Source organism: Erythrolamprus reginae, chromosome 3, assembly GCF_031021105.1.
Source record: "Erythrolamprus reginae isolate rEryReg1 chromosome 3, rEryReg1.hap1, whole genome shotgun sequence".
NCBI lineage: Eukaryota > Metazoa > Chordata > Lepidosauria > Squamata > Dipsadidae > Erythrolamprus > Erythrolamprus reginae.
The window spans coordinates 219392955-219412991 of NC_091952.1; the positions used below are offsets into that span (position 1 = coordinate 219392955).

General features: G+C 39.4%; 1 protein-coding gene across 5 annotated transcripts; it reads right to left on the reverse strand.

The window, feature by feature from the left end:
• Window positions 1-2300: 2300 nt before the first annotated feature.
• PEX2 (peroxisomal biogenesis factor 2) lies at window positions 2301-19488 on the reverse strand. 5 transcript variants are annotated; one of them, XM_070749201.1, is made up of 4 exons: window positions 19080-19197; window positions 11925-12134; window positions 7644-7756; window positions 2301-3421 (listed from the first exon to the last, which is right to left on the reverse strand). In XM_070749201.1, the coding sequence occupies exon 4, from the start codon at window positions 3401-3403 to the stop codon at window positions 2495-2497; it is 909 nt and encodes a 302-aa protein (XP_070605302.1). In that variant the 5' UTR covers window positions 3404-3421; window positions 7644-7756; window positions 11925-12134; window positions 19080-19197; the 3' UTR covers window positions 2301-2494. The 5 variants fall into 5 exon arrangements, with proteins under 5 accessions (XP_070605302.1, XP_070605303.1, XP_070605301.1 ...); XM_070749202.1 differs by lacking the exon at window positions 11925-12134 and having other exon boundaries at window positions 7632-7756; window positions 19080-19151; XM_070749200.1 differs by lacking the exons at window positions 7644-7756; window positions 11925-12134 and having other exon boundaries at window positions 19080-19488.
• Window positions 19489-20037: the final 549 nt, after the last annotated feature.

Genomic DNA, 20037 nt, shown 5'->3' on the forward strand with positions numbered 1-20037 from the left:
CTTCTATTAACTGGACATAAGTCAGACATTAGCAAACATGGCCAAGGCAGACCATTCTCTTTAAAGGTGTTCATGCTGTTAAAAGTTAATGTAGTGCAATCATTTTTCCAGATTCACTGACCCTTCAGAAATGGTTTTCTCCATTATTACGCCTATCCTACTGGTAAAAAAGGCTAGGATCACTACAGGTACAGCAGAAAAAAGTAGCTCTAATGTATGCCATTGGGGTTACTTGATGAGGGTCAGTAACATTTCTATCTGTCTCTATTTCTGCAACAAAACCAGGGCAGTTAATAACTAAATTAAACCAATTTCTGTCTCACAAGCTGTGACTAAGATCCTGGTTACACAGAATTGTGAGATGCCACATATTGAAAATCAAATTATGATCTATATAAAAAAGAGGTATTTTTAGAAAATAAGGTAGATTATTTGCTTCCTGGGAGTTCTTCAATCTTATAGGAGCAAAACCAAATAATAAACTCATAAAAACTTCCTTTTGAATTGGGCTATGGTGAAGTAGAAATGGACTAAAGAAACAAGCCAACCAGAATGAACAGGCCATTGACACTCCTTCTGTGCCAATTGTCCATATTTTATCAAAAAAGAGCACTTAAAGTAGCATTAATTGTGAAAATCAATCCAGAATATTCACACATTTTCATGTCAATTTATAATCTGTCAACTGAAATTTAATTGCAAGCTAAATTTAAATATAGAGATAAAATCTTCTTTTAGTTGCCACATTCTTGATGACTTTACAAATATGCCTATGAAATCTGCAATAGTAATACAGTGGGATTAACATTATCAACAGGTGTTGCCAATATCTTTAGGAAAGACACTGAACAGGTGACTTTATAATCCAGCCACATAGGGATAAAATGTTTTAATGTTTCTACTTTTGTTGCCTGGCTGAAAGGAAAAACCTGATGAAATTTCTCAACCAACTAAGGGACAACACCAAATCCTAATATTTACAAGAGAAATTGGGGAACAATAGTAGTTTGCTATTTTGGAAAGTTCTAATGAAAAGAAATATTATGAGCTTCTTAGACTCTGGGGAAAGGGTTAGCAGTTTTCAAAATTATATTAGCTCAAAACATTTATACATTATGTCAGGCAAATGGTTAACCAAGCAGCCTATCCATTGCATGGGTACTAGCAAAAGAATTAAGAAATCCAAACCCCAGTGAACTTAACAAATAAATTGGGTGCTAAAATGGAAGTAGCCAGTTGTTGATATTTGTGTAATCTAATCCCTTTTCTCTTTCAATAAATCTACTTAAAGAAGATTTTGTGAGGATCCTGCTTTCTGTTTCCAAGAGCTTGCCAAGAGATAATGATATAAATCTAAACTACAAAGACTATAGAAAAAGAGACATAGACCATTAGCTCAATACTGCAAAATACCAGGACCCCAAATAAAAGACCAGTTAATAGGTCACTGATAAGGAGGGCTGACAAAATAAGTGATGCCACTAGCAAACCAAAGGAAATTCAAAGCTCTTCTAAATAATGGGTTCACTATACCAGCTAAAACTAAAGCAAGAAAAATATCAAAATAAACCCCAAACAGGATTATGAACAGCATGCAAGGAAGTGCCAGATAAAAGAGATAAAAGATCAGTAATGATAGAACTGTTACCCTTCAATAAAGATGAATTCCCCAAAGTAAAAAACAGGAAAGTGTAAAAAATTAATAGCTATACAAAGACAGTTACATTGGATAAACAAGATATTTTACAGTTAAAGGACATGAAAAGAACATTTAGCTTAAAAACATAGGACAGTTAATATTCTCTAAAACCAGTCCGAATGACCAAAAAATAGGTTTAGAAATGTCAGTTTCCTGGCACAATGTAACATATATTTCCTCTTAATAATTATAGAAGAAATAGAAATGTATATTCATCCAAAAGGATGCTCTATTGTAATCTAAATGGAAGGTAGTATTTGGTGTAGGCATTTTGTTTTATGATACAATGAAACATGAAACATATACATGAAAACAACAGATAATGATTTTATTTAACTTAATTTTAATAGTACTAGGAACCTCAGATTTAATATTTCCACTTTTTACACGTTTCTTTAAAAAAAATCCTGAATTGAAAAGTTGCAAATGAAAATACAGTACTGTATTGTCATTTTTCCACAACTCTTCAGATTAGTCCATGGTTTTTCTCTTCCACTGATCTAGAATAGGATATGTATAAAAAAGTTAGTTTTCAGATCTTCTGAATCTTATCTATGTTTTGAGAAAAAATGCAAAAAAAAGTAAAAAGCATCAAATATAATTTCATCTTTCAGAAAGCAGTTTATTGGTTTCAAGTACATGGAAGTATTAGAGAACTTGTTTATCATAAATAAAACATATATAGGAATGAATTATAGAAAGACAATTGTATGTGGGGGGTAGGAAACCAACTAAAATGTACAGTATTTCTGTCAGTCTTACGGATTATATTCTATTATAGGTTATCATCGTCAGTTATATCTCTTTCATTTCTACCTTATATTTTAATGGCTGAAGATCTTGCACCTCAGTGCCACATTTAGGACAGGTAAAATATATATCTGATAAGAAGGAACTTTTAATACAATAGTAACAAAAAACATGTGAGCAACCGATAATATGAGGCATAGTAGGCCATTCCCCGCACACAGAACACACCTTGTGATTTATTTCTGACATATTTTCATTACTGAAGTTTTTCTTAACAGGTGAAGACCAAGAAGAAATCTTGAGTTTGAGTTTCTGCATGTTAATAAGTGGCAAAAGGAACACCAGAAACTCAGCAAATCCATACCACAAGAGTTCTCGGTTCATGTATTCAAATGCAATTGGACGGACACCCTGTGGCTGGCAGAATACTGATCTGATTCCTAAAATACGTTCAGTAAGTGTAGCAAATTTTCCCTTCTGAAGAAAAGTTAGGAAGTTTAGCAACTCACAGAGTCTGAGAAGCCTGACTATTAAGTTAATAAAATATTTTGTCCTTTGGAATGACTCCAATGGACGTTTGCTAAATAAATCATAACACCTTTCTTCCAGCCATTTCCCGCCAACAGTACAAATAAGATACCATAATTTCTGTTGCTTGCTCAATGTCTGGTATTTCTGTATCTGTGATAAATCATTTGTGTATTGAATGTTCAGTAGAGCCTGTCCCACTGTTGCATTCCTGGAGCAGATGGTGAATCTCCACAAAAAAAGCCACAGAGATGCTTTAATTTCTGGTTCAAAGCGAGTCAAGAGTCCAGGTTTAAATCCATGAAAACAGCAAGTGAACTGGGACCAAACTAGTTGCTCCAAGGCTTTGTTCAGTTCAAGGGCATCCAGCTGACTAATTCTGAGGACAGGAATCACTTTGTTGACTTTGTTGTCCTTCGATGCCATGGTCAACACAGAAGCCCTCTATAACAAAAATAAAATAAAATAAATTCATCAACGTATTTTCATTTGTTCATTTACATTTTGTAGTCCTTCAGAATAGATATTCTTTTCATTTTGATAACAGTTTCACCAGCTAGACCAGTCAAGAGCAATTTGGGCATAAAATGTGACTATCTCAATTGCACTGAATGGAAAGAAAATATTTTAAATCTAGATCTTCAATTGTCATGTTAGACCAGTGTTTTTCAACCAGTGTGCCGTGGCACACTAGTGTGCCGCGAGACATGGTCAGGTGTGCCGCGAAGCTCATAGAGAAAGAAAGCAAGAGAGAAAGAAAGCAAGAAAGAAAAAAGCAAGAGAGAGAGAGAGAGAAAGAGAGAAAGAAAGCAAGAGAGAGAAAGAGTGAGAGAAAGAAAGAGAGAAAGAGAGAAAGAAAGCAAGAGAGAAAGAGAACAAGAGAAAGCAAGAGAGAGAGAGAGAGAGAGAGAAAGAAAGCAAGAGATAGAGAGATGGAGGGAAGGAGAGAGAGAGAAAGACATGGAGGGAGGGAGGGAGAGAGAAAGAGAGCAAAAAAGAGAGGAAGGAAGGAAGAGAAAGAAAAAGGGATGGAGAGAAAAAGGGGAAGGGAGAGAAAGAGGGAGGGAGAAAGAAATAGAGCAAAGGGGAGGAAGAGAGAGAGAATTTTTTTGTCCAACCTTTTTTTTAGCCCCCCCACCCTCCACTCAATGTGCCCCAGGGTTTCATAAATGTAAAAAATGTGCCGCGGCTCAAAAAAGGTTGAAAATCACTGTGTTAGACATTAAAATAGAAATACTGTAGTCCACAAATGTCCACTCAGGTTATTTCCTCTGTTGCTAGTTTTTCACCAGCACATACAGTGTATGTTCAACTGCACACATGTTGATTTTCACATGAACCGGGTCCTGGTGGCACATGTTACTTACACAGTACATACACTGGCTTCTACTTCATAATATAAATGTTCAGATTAAAACAAATTTACTAATCAGGGCAAGCTTCCCTTAGGGATAACATGCTCTTAATTACTATTCCTCCATCCCAGGTATTTGAGGTCAGAGGTCCATAACATTTGTTAAGGCCAAAGGCCGAGTGTGGCCTTTGAAAAATATGCTGAAGGCTATACTCCAAAAAAAGGTAACACGATAAAATTAAATTTTATTTCATTCCATTTGTACCTAGATTTAAATAAAATTAAATATAGTTAATATATTTGCCCTCTAGACAGGCATTTAATCATTTCTCCCTTCTATAAATTAATTACAACTTTCAAAAATCATTTGGTCCTAAAATCTGTACTTTAGGTGCACCTTTAATTCATGTGATTAAAGAGTTAATATCCAACCATGTTTGGTACTACATCAACTATTTTTATACTTAATTTTAAAATATATTTTGAGACTTATGTTCACCTGTCATTATATTAACATAGTTAAACCAGAAGGTGTTACTTATCATTTTTATTCATTCCCCTCCATTTATTTGAGTCTAGGTTTCTAATATTTTGTTATCAGGCTGAAGGGACGACAATGTACAAAAGTGAATTATAAATCTAATAAATAGCCATTTTGTTAAGATACAGCTAATAGAGAGCTTTGAATCTCACCCTTCTTCTCACATTCCATTCCCATGGGCTGCCCCAAAATTTCCACCAAAATGTCAATGTCAAGGACTGCAACATTAGTGAACTAATAATTGTCCAAATTTTCTCTTCCTCTCTTTGCCCTTGTGTCTGACTATCTGAGTACAGGAAGTGCCATTTTTTAATTGACATGCAATTTATTCCAGATAAGAATTCTCATTTTTAAAATTTCTTTACATTTAAGAGACTTTAGCTTGTTTATATCCCTTTTTAAATGCTAGGTTTTTATGCTTTAGACTTTCATGATATTGAAGTTCAGAATCTTTATGAAGTATTTTCTTTTGATTTAGTGTGAAAATCTAGCATTCTAGAGCTACCTCTGGGCTCCGGTGGCCAGATAGATCTCATTAATATTGTACCTACTACACCATATTTATATAGGCTTTCCTTGTTTGGTGATTGTTTGGAGATAGGACAGTGATTAAAATGTATCTTTTTGATCAATCTTTGTATTTACAACCTTCATAGCTGTAAAAATAAGAGAAGCTTTGAAATAAGATACAGTAATAGATTTTCTCTTAGTGGCCATTCTGCTTAACAACCAAGTTGCCGGTCCTAACTGTAGTCGCTAAACGAGAGAATACTAGTACTACTACTTGTATCTTCTATGATCCTTCCTGTTTCCCATATTGTAAGATACATTTACATGATCAACACTGTTTCTGAGTAGATTTTCTCACTTCCAGTTTTGAACAGATGGCTATCATCTTAAATGCCTCCAATGCGGCATCAGCAGGGACTTTCACTCAAATTTGCATTTCTATGTTCTGTGAAATGTTGTCATATTAACTGCCAGACAGTTGAGGTTATACAGTGATATTCCTCTTCAGAATATATTAGATATATAACTAGAGAGTTTCTAGGCTATGCAGTCCTACTGAGGTCATAACTTTATACAAGTTGTGCCTGACATCTTCACTGCTCTATTAATTACCAGGTACTTTGTACTTAATTTGTTTAAAAATGTTATTATTACTAGTATTTTAATTTTTATTAAACTAAACGTTTCTATTAACTAATAACACATTCTAAGACAAAAAATTGTTGAGTGTTATTAATTAAATAGGTATATTTTTCTGATATGTGTTAACATTGCTTACTGTGTATTATACAAATTATGAATGAACGTATTTTATTTAGAAATGCATTATTGACAGAAATCTATCAATACTAAAGTGAGTATTGTCAAGGGCCTGTCGATATTAATGTAATTATGATTAAGGGGATAACATGGATTTTAGCTTTAATACCAAATAACATCTCCTACATTGCTGCTATCAATATAAGCATTATTATTGACCTGTTCTGAGGCACAGAACTAGATGTATTTCCATTAAGCATATCTGTCAATGCATCCTGCCTACAAAAATTCTACATTTAAATTTACAGGCCTGTAAACTTTGGCAGCAAAAATGTATGAGTTTAAGCAATCTCCAGTGTCATTCCTCCCACCCCTCCCAGTAATTCTGCTGTAATCAACTAATTTATGCCAATCCAATGACATTGCTATCTCACGCCTACTCTTTAAAGGATAATTAGCAGAAAACAAACAGCGTTTTCATACCAGAGGGGCAATGCCTACGTAGGCAAGCCTTAAAGATTTTTGGAATGTAAAACTTAAACAACATACCAAGCTGTCCATTTTAGTGTTCTAAATTTGACTGAAATATTCTAATTGTATTTGTGATGCACAGAGCAATTTATAAGTTAATGTTCTAGAAATAATACACCAGTGAATTCAAATATATTTTCCAAGAGTTTTAGTTCCAAGGATCACTTATATCAATAAGGTAGTATTGGAATATGCTGCCAATAATAATCACAGAGTAAAATGTGTCTTCAGCTGCCAATCAATGTCACATCTCATTGATAGTACTGTCTTACAAAAATGTACCATAAGGTATGGGTCCCAAAACCTGGAAGTGTTAGGAATACTGTTTTCATTTACATATATCACGATCTATTCCCAGGTCACCTTAGATTATGAGAGCGTGACAGCAATTGCAGGTTTTTTTAAAGCTTTTTCTAGTGTAATTAATGTATTAGATACGGAATTTCAAAAGGAAACTCAGCCCGTGTGATCCATTCATCTGGATGTCATCTAGTTCCCATCCTTACCCCAATAAAATGGGAAGAAAGAGTTAAAAGAATTCCTATTAAATGAAGCTGCACACACACTGGAGTGGAGAACCAGAGGCTGCTGTGCTATAACTTTCAATATCCCTCATGCTGGGACTGCTGGGCATTTTAGTCTAACAATATCTGCATAGTGAGAGTTTCTTATCCCTAACATAATGAATGCGTGGGGACAAAGGGAATATATATGTAATAATTGCTATTTATAAATATATTTTCTTAGAGAATGAGCTGTTAATTCTTAAATATATTTGCTTCATTTCAAAAAAAATCCAAGGAATTCAGAATATTCTTTTCAAATTCAGATGCTAGTTAAGAATGATCAAAGCTACACAAACAAATGTACCCTTATCTGTCTATCTATTGCACACTGTATGAGTTGGTTGTAGGCTATCTCAGATCTATGGATTTTCAAGCCAATTCATCATAAACAACCTTCTTAAAGACCTGTGAGAGCTGAAGCTAGGAAAGTGGAAAGCTAGAAGGCTCAGACATAATAAGCATCACGGCAGGAGCCGTTGACTTCCCAGTCTGGAAGCAGAGCAGCAAAAGGTCCATTTCTAGGAAAAAGCAGGAGAAACAAACTGACACTGAGGCTCATACGTATTGCACATACGGTGACATACAGACAGGCGCACACACACAAGCCTGCACCATGCATTCATACATATATTCACATGGCTGGATTCCTGGTTTCCATAGCAGCTGATATTCTGCATAAATATGGTTTCCTCCATTTTCAATAAAAGTTTATATTTAATGCTTAATTAAACCACATAGGGTTTTGCTGTTAAGCTAACTACTGAATGCAGGGAACTGAATAGTGGAGTGAAGAATCCTGTGCCTGCATGTAGCCTGACAAGACTGTCCTTTGTATGTACTTTTATACATTCAAGAAAGACAGGTAGTAGTATCCCTCCACAAAAGCTTCACCAGAATTACATATTACCTTAGTAGTTTGTCATTACTATGCCATCGCTTAAATAACCTTCAAAAAGATAAATTTCATGTTTTATTTTGAATTTCTGTATGTTTCAATGAAATGCCTTGTATCATTTGGAAGTATACTAGACTTAGATTTGCTAAGCGATCTGTACAGAAAATACCTAACATTTATAAGCTTAACTTGAACATTACTCAGATGTTAATAATAATAATAATAATATTAATAATAATATTAATAATAATAATAATAATAATATATTAGACTTGTATGCCGCCCCTCTCCAAAGACTTGGGGCAGCTCACAACAATAAAATGAGTCTTCGGAGAGGGGCGGCATTCAAATCCAATAAATAAATAAATAAAATAAATAAATAAATATAGGTACAAAGCTAATAATTAAAACTATGACTAAAACCCATTATCTTAAAAAACAATCAATATTATACAATCATAACCACACATAACTTTTAATAGTCGGGAAGGGGCATGTACTAGTTGCCCCATGCCTGGCAACATAGATAGGTCTTAAGGCTCTTGCAGAAGGCGAGAAGGGTGGGGGCAGTTTGAATCTCTGGAGGGAGCTGATTCCAGAGGGCTGGGGCCGCCACAGGCTCTTCCCCTAGGGCCCACCAGACGACACTGTCTGGTCGACAAGACCTGGAGAAGGCCAACTATATGGGACCTGATCGACCGCTTGGAGTTATGTTATGTTATGTTGTGATGTTATGTAAATTTCTGGAAAAAAGTTGTATGATTATTTTTATATGTGGCCCATGTAGCCTTTTTACTATAACTAAAGGGAAAAAACAATGATTTATACCAGTGATGGCGAACCTATGGCACAGGTGCCACAGGGGACACGCGGAGCCATATCTGCAGACATGCGAGCTGTTGCTCTAGCTCAGCTCCAACGTGAATGTGTGTGCCGGCCAGCTGATTTCTGACTCACACAGAGGCTTCCAGAGAGCCTCCAGGGGGATGGGAGAGGGCCTTTTTACCCTCCCCCAGCTCCAGGGAAGCCTTTGGAGCCTGGGGAGGGTGAAGCATGAGCCTACTGGGCCCACCAGAAGTTGGGAAACAGGCCATTTCTGGCCTCCAGAGGCGTTGAATATGGGTGTGGGCACTCGCGCATGTGCGATAGCGTGCACATGCACTCTTTCGGCACCCGACAAAAAAAAAGGTTTGCCATCACTGCTTTTATATTTTGGGGGTCGAATGACCGTTTCATAGAGGTTGCCTAAGATCATGGGAAAAGACAAAGCCCTCCCTTCCATATGGACAGCCTGGAATCAAGGGAGCGTTTTGCGTTCTCTGGGCGCTGGGGGAAGGGATAAGCCTGTCCCAGCGCCCAGACAAATGGGAGGAACAGACTCATGGAGTTCAAGAGATGGGGAAAATTAGCACAGTGGGGTGGACAGAAACGGGAGGCAGGGACTCATGGAGCTCAAGAGAGGAGAAAGGTGTAGGGCAAATGAGCACAGTGGGGTAGACGGAAATGGGAGGCAGGGACTCATGGAGCTCAAGAGAGGAGAAAGGTGTGGGGGAAATGAGCACAGTGGAGTGGACACAAATGGGAGGCAAAGACTCATGGAGCTCAAGAGAGACTCTTTTCACCTTGCTTCGTTGGGACTGCCACCTCTTGCTGTCCCTCCCCCCACTCCGTTCGCCTCAGCTTCGTCCACCTGCCCGTTTTTTGTTTTTTTTAAAAGAAGCCTTAATGTTTTGGATTTTCCTAATGGGCTGGCAAGCATTATTCGCTTTTACATTGATTCCTATGGGAAACATTGTTTCATCTTACGAACTTTTCGTCATGGAATGAATTAAGTTCGTAAGACGAGGTACCACTGTATATCTACCACAATATGTAAGGAGGTTCTCGTATACGTCACTGTGACATTTAGCATTGCATGTTGATTTATGAACATATAGTGGTTTCACATACTTCACTGAATCTCCAGCAGCACTACCTATTATAGACACATTACATTTCTCTATAAATATTCTCAGTTTAGAATTTCAGGCATTAAAAGTTAATTTTTAGCCTTCTACTAATAAAATGCACATAATTTCTGTAACATTTAATAAGAATCGACCCCACTTTTGATGAATTTATAAAAATGAATCACTTATCAAAACCTCGTCCCTTTTAATATTTGACATAAACAATTTCATAAAACTGTTTTCTGTAGCAGCAGAATATCTAAATGTTTTAACAATTTTTACTTATACATAGAGAAATGCAGAAAAGAATTTATATGACATTTTGGATAAGGATGATGACATAAAGCAACTCACAATGTCTTCTAAAAGCTCATTTACATTTTTTATCTTAAAATCTTATTTTAAGGGAAGTATCATGGACTTTGAAAGGAAATTAAATGTGCTTCCTAATATAGCATTAATATCCTTATAGCAATTTCTCTTGAATCAAGGTTGAGCATTATTCATTGGCCATACCTTGAATATGTGATTTTAAACTAGAATCTGCTTTCTTGCATATGTCATCAATTTAAGAAGTTTAAGATATTTCTGGCATATAATGAATGAAATGGGTAGAAACACACATATATAAAGAATGACTCTGGATTTAACAAAATAAATTTTAGTGGACATACTAAGTGAAATGTCATGGGAACTTGAACAAACCCTTCTGTATAGATACTAGGATCCCTTCCTTTTCACTTATCAGCAAAAAAATGTAACCATGTATTACATGGTCTGCATGATCTGAAGTTTCCGAACACTATAATTTTACATGGCATGTAAAATTATAGTGTTCGGAAACTTCAGATCATGCAGAATGCAGCTGCGAGAGCAATCATGGGCTTCCCCAGGTATGCCCATGTTACATCAACACTCCAGTGTTTGCATTGGTTGCCAATCAGTTTCTGGTCACAATTCAAAGTGTTGGTTATGACCTGTAAAGCCCTTCATGGCATTGGACCAGAATATCTTCGGGACCGCTTTCTGCCGCACAAATCCCAGCGACCGGTTAGGTCCGAGAGAGTTAGCCTTCTCCGGGTCCCGTCGATGAAACAATGTCGTCTGGCAGGACCCAGGGGAAGAACCTTCTCTGTGGCAGCCCCGACCCTCTGGAATCAACTCCCCCTGGAGATTAGGATTGCCCCCACCTTCCTTCCCTTTCGTAAACTTCTTAAAACCCACCTCTGTTGTCAGGTAGGGGGAAACTGATTCCCCTGGGCCATTTCTGTTTTATGTATGGTTTGTATGAGATGTATGATTTTTATATATTAAGGGTTTTAAACTGTTTTAATTATTGGATTTGTACTGTTTTTGTTGTTGTGAACCTCCCCCAGTCTTCGGAAAGGGCGGCATACGAATCTAATAAATAATAATAATAATAAATAATAATAATAGTTGTTTACTATAAAAAAATTATCTGCCTTCGAATGGCCCCTGCGTGGGGACTAGAGGTAAAAGGAAAACAAAGTTGCTTCCTCCCACATTTGGGAATACCAAGGAGATTTCGACAGAAATCAGCCTTAAGCTACTATATTAAAGCTACTGCCTTACAGGCAGACTGCCAAGTTCAAATCCCAGTAGGGGTATGGCTAGCTGATGAGAGCAAAATAGCTTGAAATAGATCTATAGTAGTCTCCCTTTCTTTTCATTATCAGCAAAAATATGTTACATGCACACACACCCATACACACACACACAAACACATTTGGTAAAGTTGTGTAACATTGTGAAACTCTATCTGAAAGCCTCACTTCAAAAAGATAAAAGAGACCGTTCTTTGGTTCAGAAAATAAAAAACACCTTGCATCAACTAAAAGCACTGAGAGGGTCAACTTGATTTAGCCAGTAACTTCATTCTAGTAGGAAGGGCTTTTGTGTATGAGCAGCAGCTCTTTATAATGGCGAGACTGAAGCAGTATAGCCTTTCTGATGTAGTAGTTCGGAGGGAACCTCTGCTTCAAGTTGTGGCATCCCTTTCAAGTTGCACACAGCCTTAGTAATCAGCAAACCCTGTGCAGAATGATAGGACTGTATCATATTAAAAAAACCAGGAACCTAAGAATCCTTTAAAAATATATTTTAATTACTCACCACAGTTCTAAATCACCCTAACCCAGGGGTCGACAAAGTTGTTCAGAATCTAGGAGCCAGCCAAAAAAATTTAGGAGCCAGAATTTTTTTTAAGCAAACTTGGTTTTTTGCCGAGTCTCCACCTGACATCGCTTTCACCCCCTCCCCCCCGGCGCAGGCCTGGCTCCGCCGAGCCGGCTCTGCTGTACTCCCGTCGGGATCAGAAACCGAAACAGAGAAGAAGGAAAGGGAGACCGGGCCGGGTACGCGGGGGAGGGGGGGAGGGGGGAGGAGGGGTTACTGGTCGGAAGTCACCGCACACGCGGCCGGAGGAGGAATGAACAAAACCTCACGCCGGGAGGGGAGGGGCTTCCGCTTCTCTCCGAAGGCGGGTGAGCGGCCAAGATCAGAGCGTCTGTGTGCGGTGGGGGGAGTGAAGGGGTTCGAGTAGGAGGCGGAATGGAGGCAAGGGGGGGAGGGAGAGACGCACGCAAGCGCAGGGGACGCTGGGAAAGCAGCTCGCTCCGAGGTTGATGGGCGGAGCTACGGAAGCCAAGATGTACCATTTCTGGGCGTAAACACAAGGCGGGAAAAATATACTGTATACCAGTGATTTTCAACCTTTTTTGAGCCGCGGCACATTTTTTACATTTACAAAATCCTGGGGCACACCACCAACCAAAATGACACAAATCTAATAAATAAATAAATAAATAATAAATAAATACATACATACATACATACATACATACATACATACATACATACATACATACATAAATAACCCCCTCATATATACAATCCCATGTAACATCCCCTTATAAATACAGTCAATCATCAATCATCCCTCCTGAAATTTATACCACTGTCTCATTTCTGGGTACTTCTCCTGTCTTTCCCCCTTTTCTCTCTCGTGTTTCTCATTTCTCTCTCTTCCTCCCTTTTTCCCTCATTCCTTCTCCCTCTCACTTCTCCTCTTTTTCCATCCCTGTCTCTCTCCCCCCCTTATGTGTGTGTATGTATACACACTCCAACCATTTCCAAAACCAGTTGAGGGCTGGGGTTTTTTTCTCTTTTATCCTTTTCAAAAACAGGTGTGGGCTGGGGGGGTTTTCTTATTATTTGGGTGCTTTTTACCATATGCTTCAAGAATCACCTCTCTCTCTCTTTTGTTTCACTCTCCTCTCATTCTCTGCCTCAATCATTTTCTCATTTCTCCTTTTTTCTCCCCTTTTTGTTCTCATTTCTCTCACTCTCCTTTCCTCTCCCTATCTGTCTTGCTTTCTCTCTCTCTTGCTATCTTTTTCTCTCTCTTGTTCTCTTATTTTCTCTCTCTCTCTTGTTCTTTCTCTCTCTCATGCTTTCTCTCTCTTGTTCTTTCTCTCTCTGTTGCTCTCTCTCTCTTATTTTCTCTCTCTCTCTCTCTTTCCTTTCTCTCATTCCCTCTTTCTCTCTATCCTTTCTATCTCTCACTCTTTCCTTCTCTCCCTCCCTTTCTCTCTCTTTCCATTCCCTCTTTCTCTCTATCCTTTCTATCTCTCACTCTTTCCTTCTCCCCCTCTCTTTCTCTCTCTTTCCTTTCTCTCATTCCCTTTCTCTCTATCCTTTCTATCTCTCACTTTTTCTTTCTCTCCCTCCCTTTCTCTCTCTTTCCTTTCTCTCATTCCATCTTTGTCTCCTGGGGCTGACTGCGCCTGCCCTGCACCCCCCACCGCGGAGGGAAAGCATTTGGCATCGGCACCGCCAACCCCCCCCCCCCTCCACAAGCAGCAAAAGCCTCTGCGACTGAGCCGGAAGGCAAACGGCGCACCCCACCGCTTAGGCTTTTGCTGCTCCTGGGGGGGGGAGGATTTTCTCCTCCCCGCCCCCCCGGCAGCCAAACGTCGCTGGTGCAGGAAAGCAGCGTGTTAAAAGGCGCGCTGCTTTCACGGAAAACAAACCCGGCTTTCCTGGCAACGGAGGATGACAAGCAGGATGAAGCGGGGTGGAGCAACGCGAGGCTCAAGCAGGCAGCTTCCGCGCGTTTCTTTCAGCGGAAGAGGAGGAGAGGGAGCGGATCGGGCGGGCGGGGGCTGCGCCTTCTACTGCCGGCGCCTCCCCGCCCCGCCCCCCCCCCCCCCAGGCAGGCAGGGGAATGGGGACTGCGCGCCCATGGAAAAGGGCACGCAGGGGGGGTATTTTGGGGTGCGCGGGTAGCGGCGGCGGCGGGCAATAGCCGGGGGGCGGCTTCTGCAAGTGGGAGCTCCAGGGCTGAAGCCTCAGCCCTGGAGCTCCCACTTGCAGGAGCCACCTCGCGGCACACCTGGCCATGTCTCGCGGCACACCGGTTGAAAAACACTGCTGTATACATACAGTACAGCAGGCAACATTTTCTAGGCGCCAGACAACATTTTCTAGGCGCCACTGGCGACCAGGCGCCTGGGTTTGTCGATCCTTGCCCTAACCAATTAGACACATCACAATTAGGCACTATAAACAATGAAAAACCATTATTGTTGTTGTTGCTGTTGCTGTTGCTGTTGCTGTTGCTGTTGTTGTTATTATTATTATTATTATTATTATTATTATTATTATTATTATTATTATTATTATTATTAGGATTTGTATGCCGCCCCTTTCCAAGGACTCAACAGCTAAATGGCAACAGCTACAACACTTATCACTGGCATATGCCTCTGCTGGAATTTGAGGAGTGGGGGCTGCTCAATAGGTGCTTTTGCTATTCACAGCAGCCAGGCTGATTCTATCTTGGAAAAGGCATTTCCTGATATTTTACTTTCTATTTTATTTTACTCTCCTAATCAAGGTTTTCAAGCTTAAGAGTGGTTTAGCTTTAAGGAACTAGGACTCCTTTCCCATGAACAATAATCCATTCATATGTTCTCCCATTTTAGGGGTTGCTGTTTGAAGAAGATAGGCTGAGCAGGCACTTCTCAGTCTTGGGGATAGTTTTTGAGATATCCTCAAGCTTGGCTTGACCTAACAAGTAGTCTTTACACACGGATTATTTCCTATGATCAAATTCAAATGTAGAGCCAAGAACACTGGAGAGCTGATTATGTGGGCTGTGAAATTCTAAATAGCCCTGAGCAAGGCCACCAATAACATTTTATAATCATGGGGAATTAACATCTTTAGCACATCTTTAGCACCATAGCACAATCCTATATAGGATTTGAGGGAGATGGGCAGTTAAGTGTGAAAATAAATAGTTCAACAGTATGCCAACATTGGCAACTTTTAAAATGTGCGGACTCCAACTCCCTTCCCCTCCCAACATTTTGTGAACTAAAGCCGGCACATCTTAAAATTTCCAGCACTGAGAAACAATGCTTTTTCAATGACTATTGGAAGTGAAGACAACATTGAAAAAGGACATTTACAACTGATCTTTGAACTTGCAGCTGTCCAGCATCCCCGCATAAACATGACTGTAATTCATGTTTGGCAACCAGATCACATTTATGATGACCACAGCATCCTCACCCATATGATCACCATTTGCAAACTTCATAGCTGGCTTCCAACAAGCTAAGTCAATGGGAAGCTGGCAGGAAATAGCAAGTTGCAATTACTTGATGTTGTATTTAACAAATGGGGGTGATCTGCTTAAAGACCACAGTGACAGTTGACCTAATTCAAGCATGGTCATGTAAAGTTTCCTTTTATGACAGCATTGCTTAGGGCTGGAATGGCTAACTCCAATTGCTGTCAGTAAGTGAAGACTACCTGTACAAGTATGCTGAGAAGTAACTACCCTAAAATCATTTCTTGCTAAGGAAGAAGGAACTGTATAAGATTGCTATCTAAATGGAAAGTTTTCAACTACTTTATAAATTTTTTGAACCAGCAATGTGAAGCACTATAATTTTCAAGCATTTTTAATTACAGTAGTTAAGGCAATAACACAAGTAATAAAGCACGATAAAGTAGACTTTAGGAGAAATCCTCCCATCCTTCCACCTGTCACAATACTAGACAACACAGTATCAACAGTAGAGACCTTCAAATTTCTAGGTTATACTGTATTATATCTCAAGACGTAAAATGGTCACCTAGCATCAAAAACATCATAAAAAAAGCACAACAAAGAATGTTCTTTCTGCGCCAACTCAGGAAACTCAAACTGCCCAAGGAACTGCTGATACAGTTCTACAGAGGAATCATTGAGTCTGTCATCTGCACCTCTATAACTGTCTGGTTTGGTTCTACAACCCAACAAGACCGACACAGACTTCAGAAGATAATCAGAACTGCAGAAAAAAAACATTACTGCCAATCTGCCTTCTATTGAGGGCCTGTATATTGCAGAAAGAGTCAAAAAGAGGGCAGTGAAAATATTTACTGACCCCTTGCATCCTGGACATAAACTATTTCAACTCCTACCCTCAAAATGTCGCTACAGAGCACTGCACACCAAGACAATTAGAAACAAGAACAGTTTTCCTCCGAACGCCATCACTCTTCTAAACTATCTATCTATTTTATTGGGCTTATATGCCGTCCCTCTGTGGACTCGGGGCGGCTCACAACAATTCAATAAAAATACAATATATAAAATATTTCTTAATCCAATTAACAGAATACTCAATTTAAAATATTTTAAAAACTAAACATTTAAAAATCAAACATTCAAAACACACCATAACATTCTATACATTACCATTCTGTCAACACTGTCAAACTATTTACTAAGCATACATACTATTACTAGGTTTTTTTTCTCATTCCTATCATCCATTTCCTCCCACTTATGACTGTTAGACTGTAACTTGTTGCTTGTATCCTAAGATTTTTATTAATATTGTTTCTTCATTGCTTATTTGATCCCCATGACAATCATTAAGTGTTGTACCACATGATTCTTGACAAATGTATCTTTTATTTTATGTACACTGAGAGCATATGCACCAAAGACAAATTCTTTGTGTGCCCAATCACCCTTGGCCAATAAAATTCTATTCTATTCTAAAGCTAATGAACCAAGGAGTTTGGTGGGTTGCTGTTGTTGTCATTTTGCCAATCAAAGTAAAGTTCCAGTTTAAGAACAACCATGGAGGCGGCCCTCCCAATGTTTCTAACACATGTAACGCACTGGGCAGAACATGCTCTCATCCCTAATTCTGTTTTTTTGTTTAGATGATGATGATATGATTTTGTCTTTTATTCATTAAACATGAAACTCAGTCAACTGAACATTTACAAATGTGTCACAAATACCACTAATTGGTGCTAATGGTTGATATGGGTTGCTGCCAGCCTCCTAGGTATGAACCAAGTATCTTCTTAAAATATATGATGCTCCCTATAGCACAGGTTTTTTGCAGTTCTGCTGCTGTTATTGCAGGAAGCTGCAATTTCTTGATGTGTTTTGTGAAATTCTTGGACGTGGTACCAAGTGACCGGATGACCATGGGTATCCTTGTTACATGTTTCATCCATAGTTGTGTTAATGAAACATCATCATCATTATTATTTTCACAAAAAACAGTAATACACAGCAAACAAGATTTATATATACTGGATTTCTTATCCAAGTGTCTAGGACTGTGTGATGTATACTGCTCCAAAAAATAAAGGGAACACTCAAAGAACACGTCCTAGATCTGAATGAATGAAATATTCTCATTGAATACTTTGTTCTGTACAAAGTTGAATGTGCACAACAGCATGTGAAATTGATTGTCAATCAGTGTTGGTTTCTAAGTGGACAGTTTGATTTCACAGAAGTTTGATTTACTTCGAGTTATATTGTGTTGTTTAAGTGTTCTCTCTATTTTAGTTTTTGAGCAGGGTGTTTTCATATGATGCATGCAGATCCAGGTACGGCGTCCTTTTGCAAATTATATTATTATTATTACTATTATTATTATTATCATTACTACTACTACTATTATTATTACTATTACAGTGTTCCCTCGATTTGCGTTCTGAGACCGCCCGCGAAAGTCGAATTTCCACGAAGTAGAGATGCGGAAGTAAATACACTATTTTTGTCTATGAACACTATCACAAGCCTTCCCTTAACACTTTAAACCCTAAATTACAATTTCCCATTCCCTTAGCAACCATTTAGATTATTACTCACCATGTTTATTTATTAAAATTTATTAAAAAAATATTTATTAAAGGTGGACGAAAGTTTGGCGATGACATATGACGTAATCGGGCAGGAAAAACTGTAGTATAGGGAAAAAACCAGCGAATTATTTTTTAATGAATATTTTTGAAAAAAACCATGGTATAGACTTTTCGCGAAGTTCGAAACCGCAAAAATCGAGGGAACACTGTACTATTATTAAAAACAGTAATAACACAGCATGAGATTTAAATGCTGGATTTTGTATCATCATCATCAATAATAATAATATTAATAATATTAATAATAATAATAATAATAATAGGAAGGGACCTTGGAGGTCTTCTAGTCCAACCCCCCTGCTTAGGCAGGAAATCCTACACTCCTAGATAGATGGTTATCCAACATCTTTAAAACTTCCAGTGTTTGCTATTGTCCCTCTCCCGGTTTCTCTCTCCACCCCTCCCAACGACGAAGGCCTTATCTGGATTTCGGGTCAAACATTCGCAGGGCTGTCCAAGGATAACACTGACCATAGCCAGTTCACCCGGAAAAGAAAAATGTTCTCCGACAAGCAGAAATCCAACTGGGTTTGGCTCTTCGGCGCCGGAAAAGGGGAGGGGGGGGGGCAGAGAAAGCCGTTTGTTGTGTTTATGCTTTGGGGGGAGGGGGGGTATACGACGGACTAATGTCCCTCACGCTTCTGCGCCGATCTGCCCGGTGGAAGCAATTCCCCCCTCCCCCCGCTCTCCCTCCAGCCTCATCAGCCCCGGCTGGCTCGCTCTCTCCCTCCCTCCCTGACTGACCTCCGCTTTCCTCCTGAGGGAGGGGCTTCTGAGGGAAGCGCCACCGCCGCCTCGGCCTCCGCTGCCGGCGGCTCCAGGGGAGGGGGGAGGGGGGAAGAGAATGACCCGGATTTCACACACCGAGCAACGAGGCCCTTCAGCTTAGGGTGCCTAGAGCGGCCGCCGCAGTCCTTCTTTCTTTCCCTTTCTTTCCGCTTTCGTCATCTCCACGGCCCTCGGCGGCGGCGCTCTCTCCAGCGCAGCTCCGGATGGGAGCCGACAATTGGGGGTGGGGAAAAAAAGAAACAGGAAACTCGTTCCCATCTCCTAGAGGGGTTGCTTCCTGGCCGCTTTGTCAGTCGCGAGCCTCCATTTTGTTCATAGAGATAGGGAAAAAAAGGCAAAACAAAACTTCTCCATTCTCGCCGTCGAGAAAGACGCTTCATTTTTTTCTTTTAAGGGAAGCGGCGCCGATAATTTGTTTTTAAAAGAGGCGGGCTGGAGCTCGCGGTCTGCCTTCATTGGGAGTCATTTATTTATTCATTTATTTATTGCTGGCTGGATAATCTGAGATCTTGGAATTGCGGACCATCGAAGGCTTTCGTTTTGCTCTTGAGGGGAATCATCTTTAGAAAACAGTTATTATTGGGTGGGAGAATGGAAATGTTGAATCTCTCCTAAGCAAGTCACTCTGTTTGGGGGTGGGTCTACAAGCGCTGAATCGTTCTATAACCCAACCTGCGATAATGAAAATAATAATAATGCAGCATTGACGTTCGTTCTGCAAGACCCTCACAACATTTGAGGACTCTTGTAAATCACTCGCCCCATCCTACACACGCCCACAGACACCCTCAAAACGAGTTAATTGGTCGGTTATTGTAACCAAGCTCTTTTAAAATCAGCTAAAGTAAGATCTGACTATGAAAGATAATCCAGGCTTCATGCTCTGGGGAATTCAGAGCATGATACCATGGTC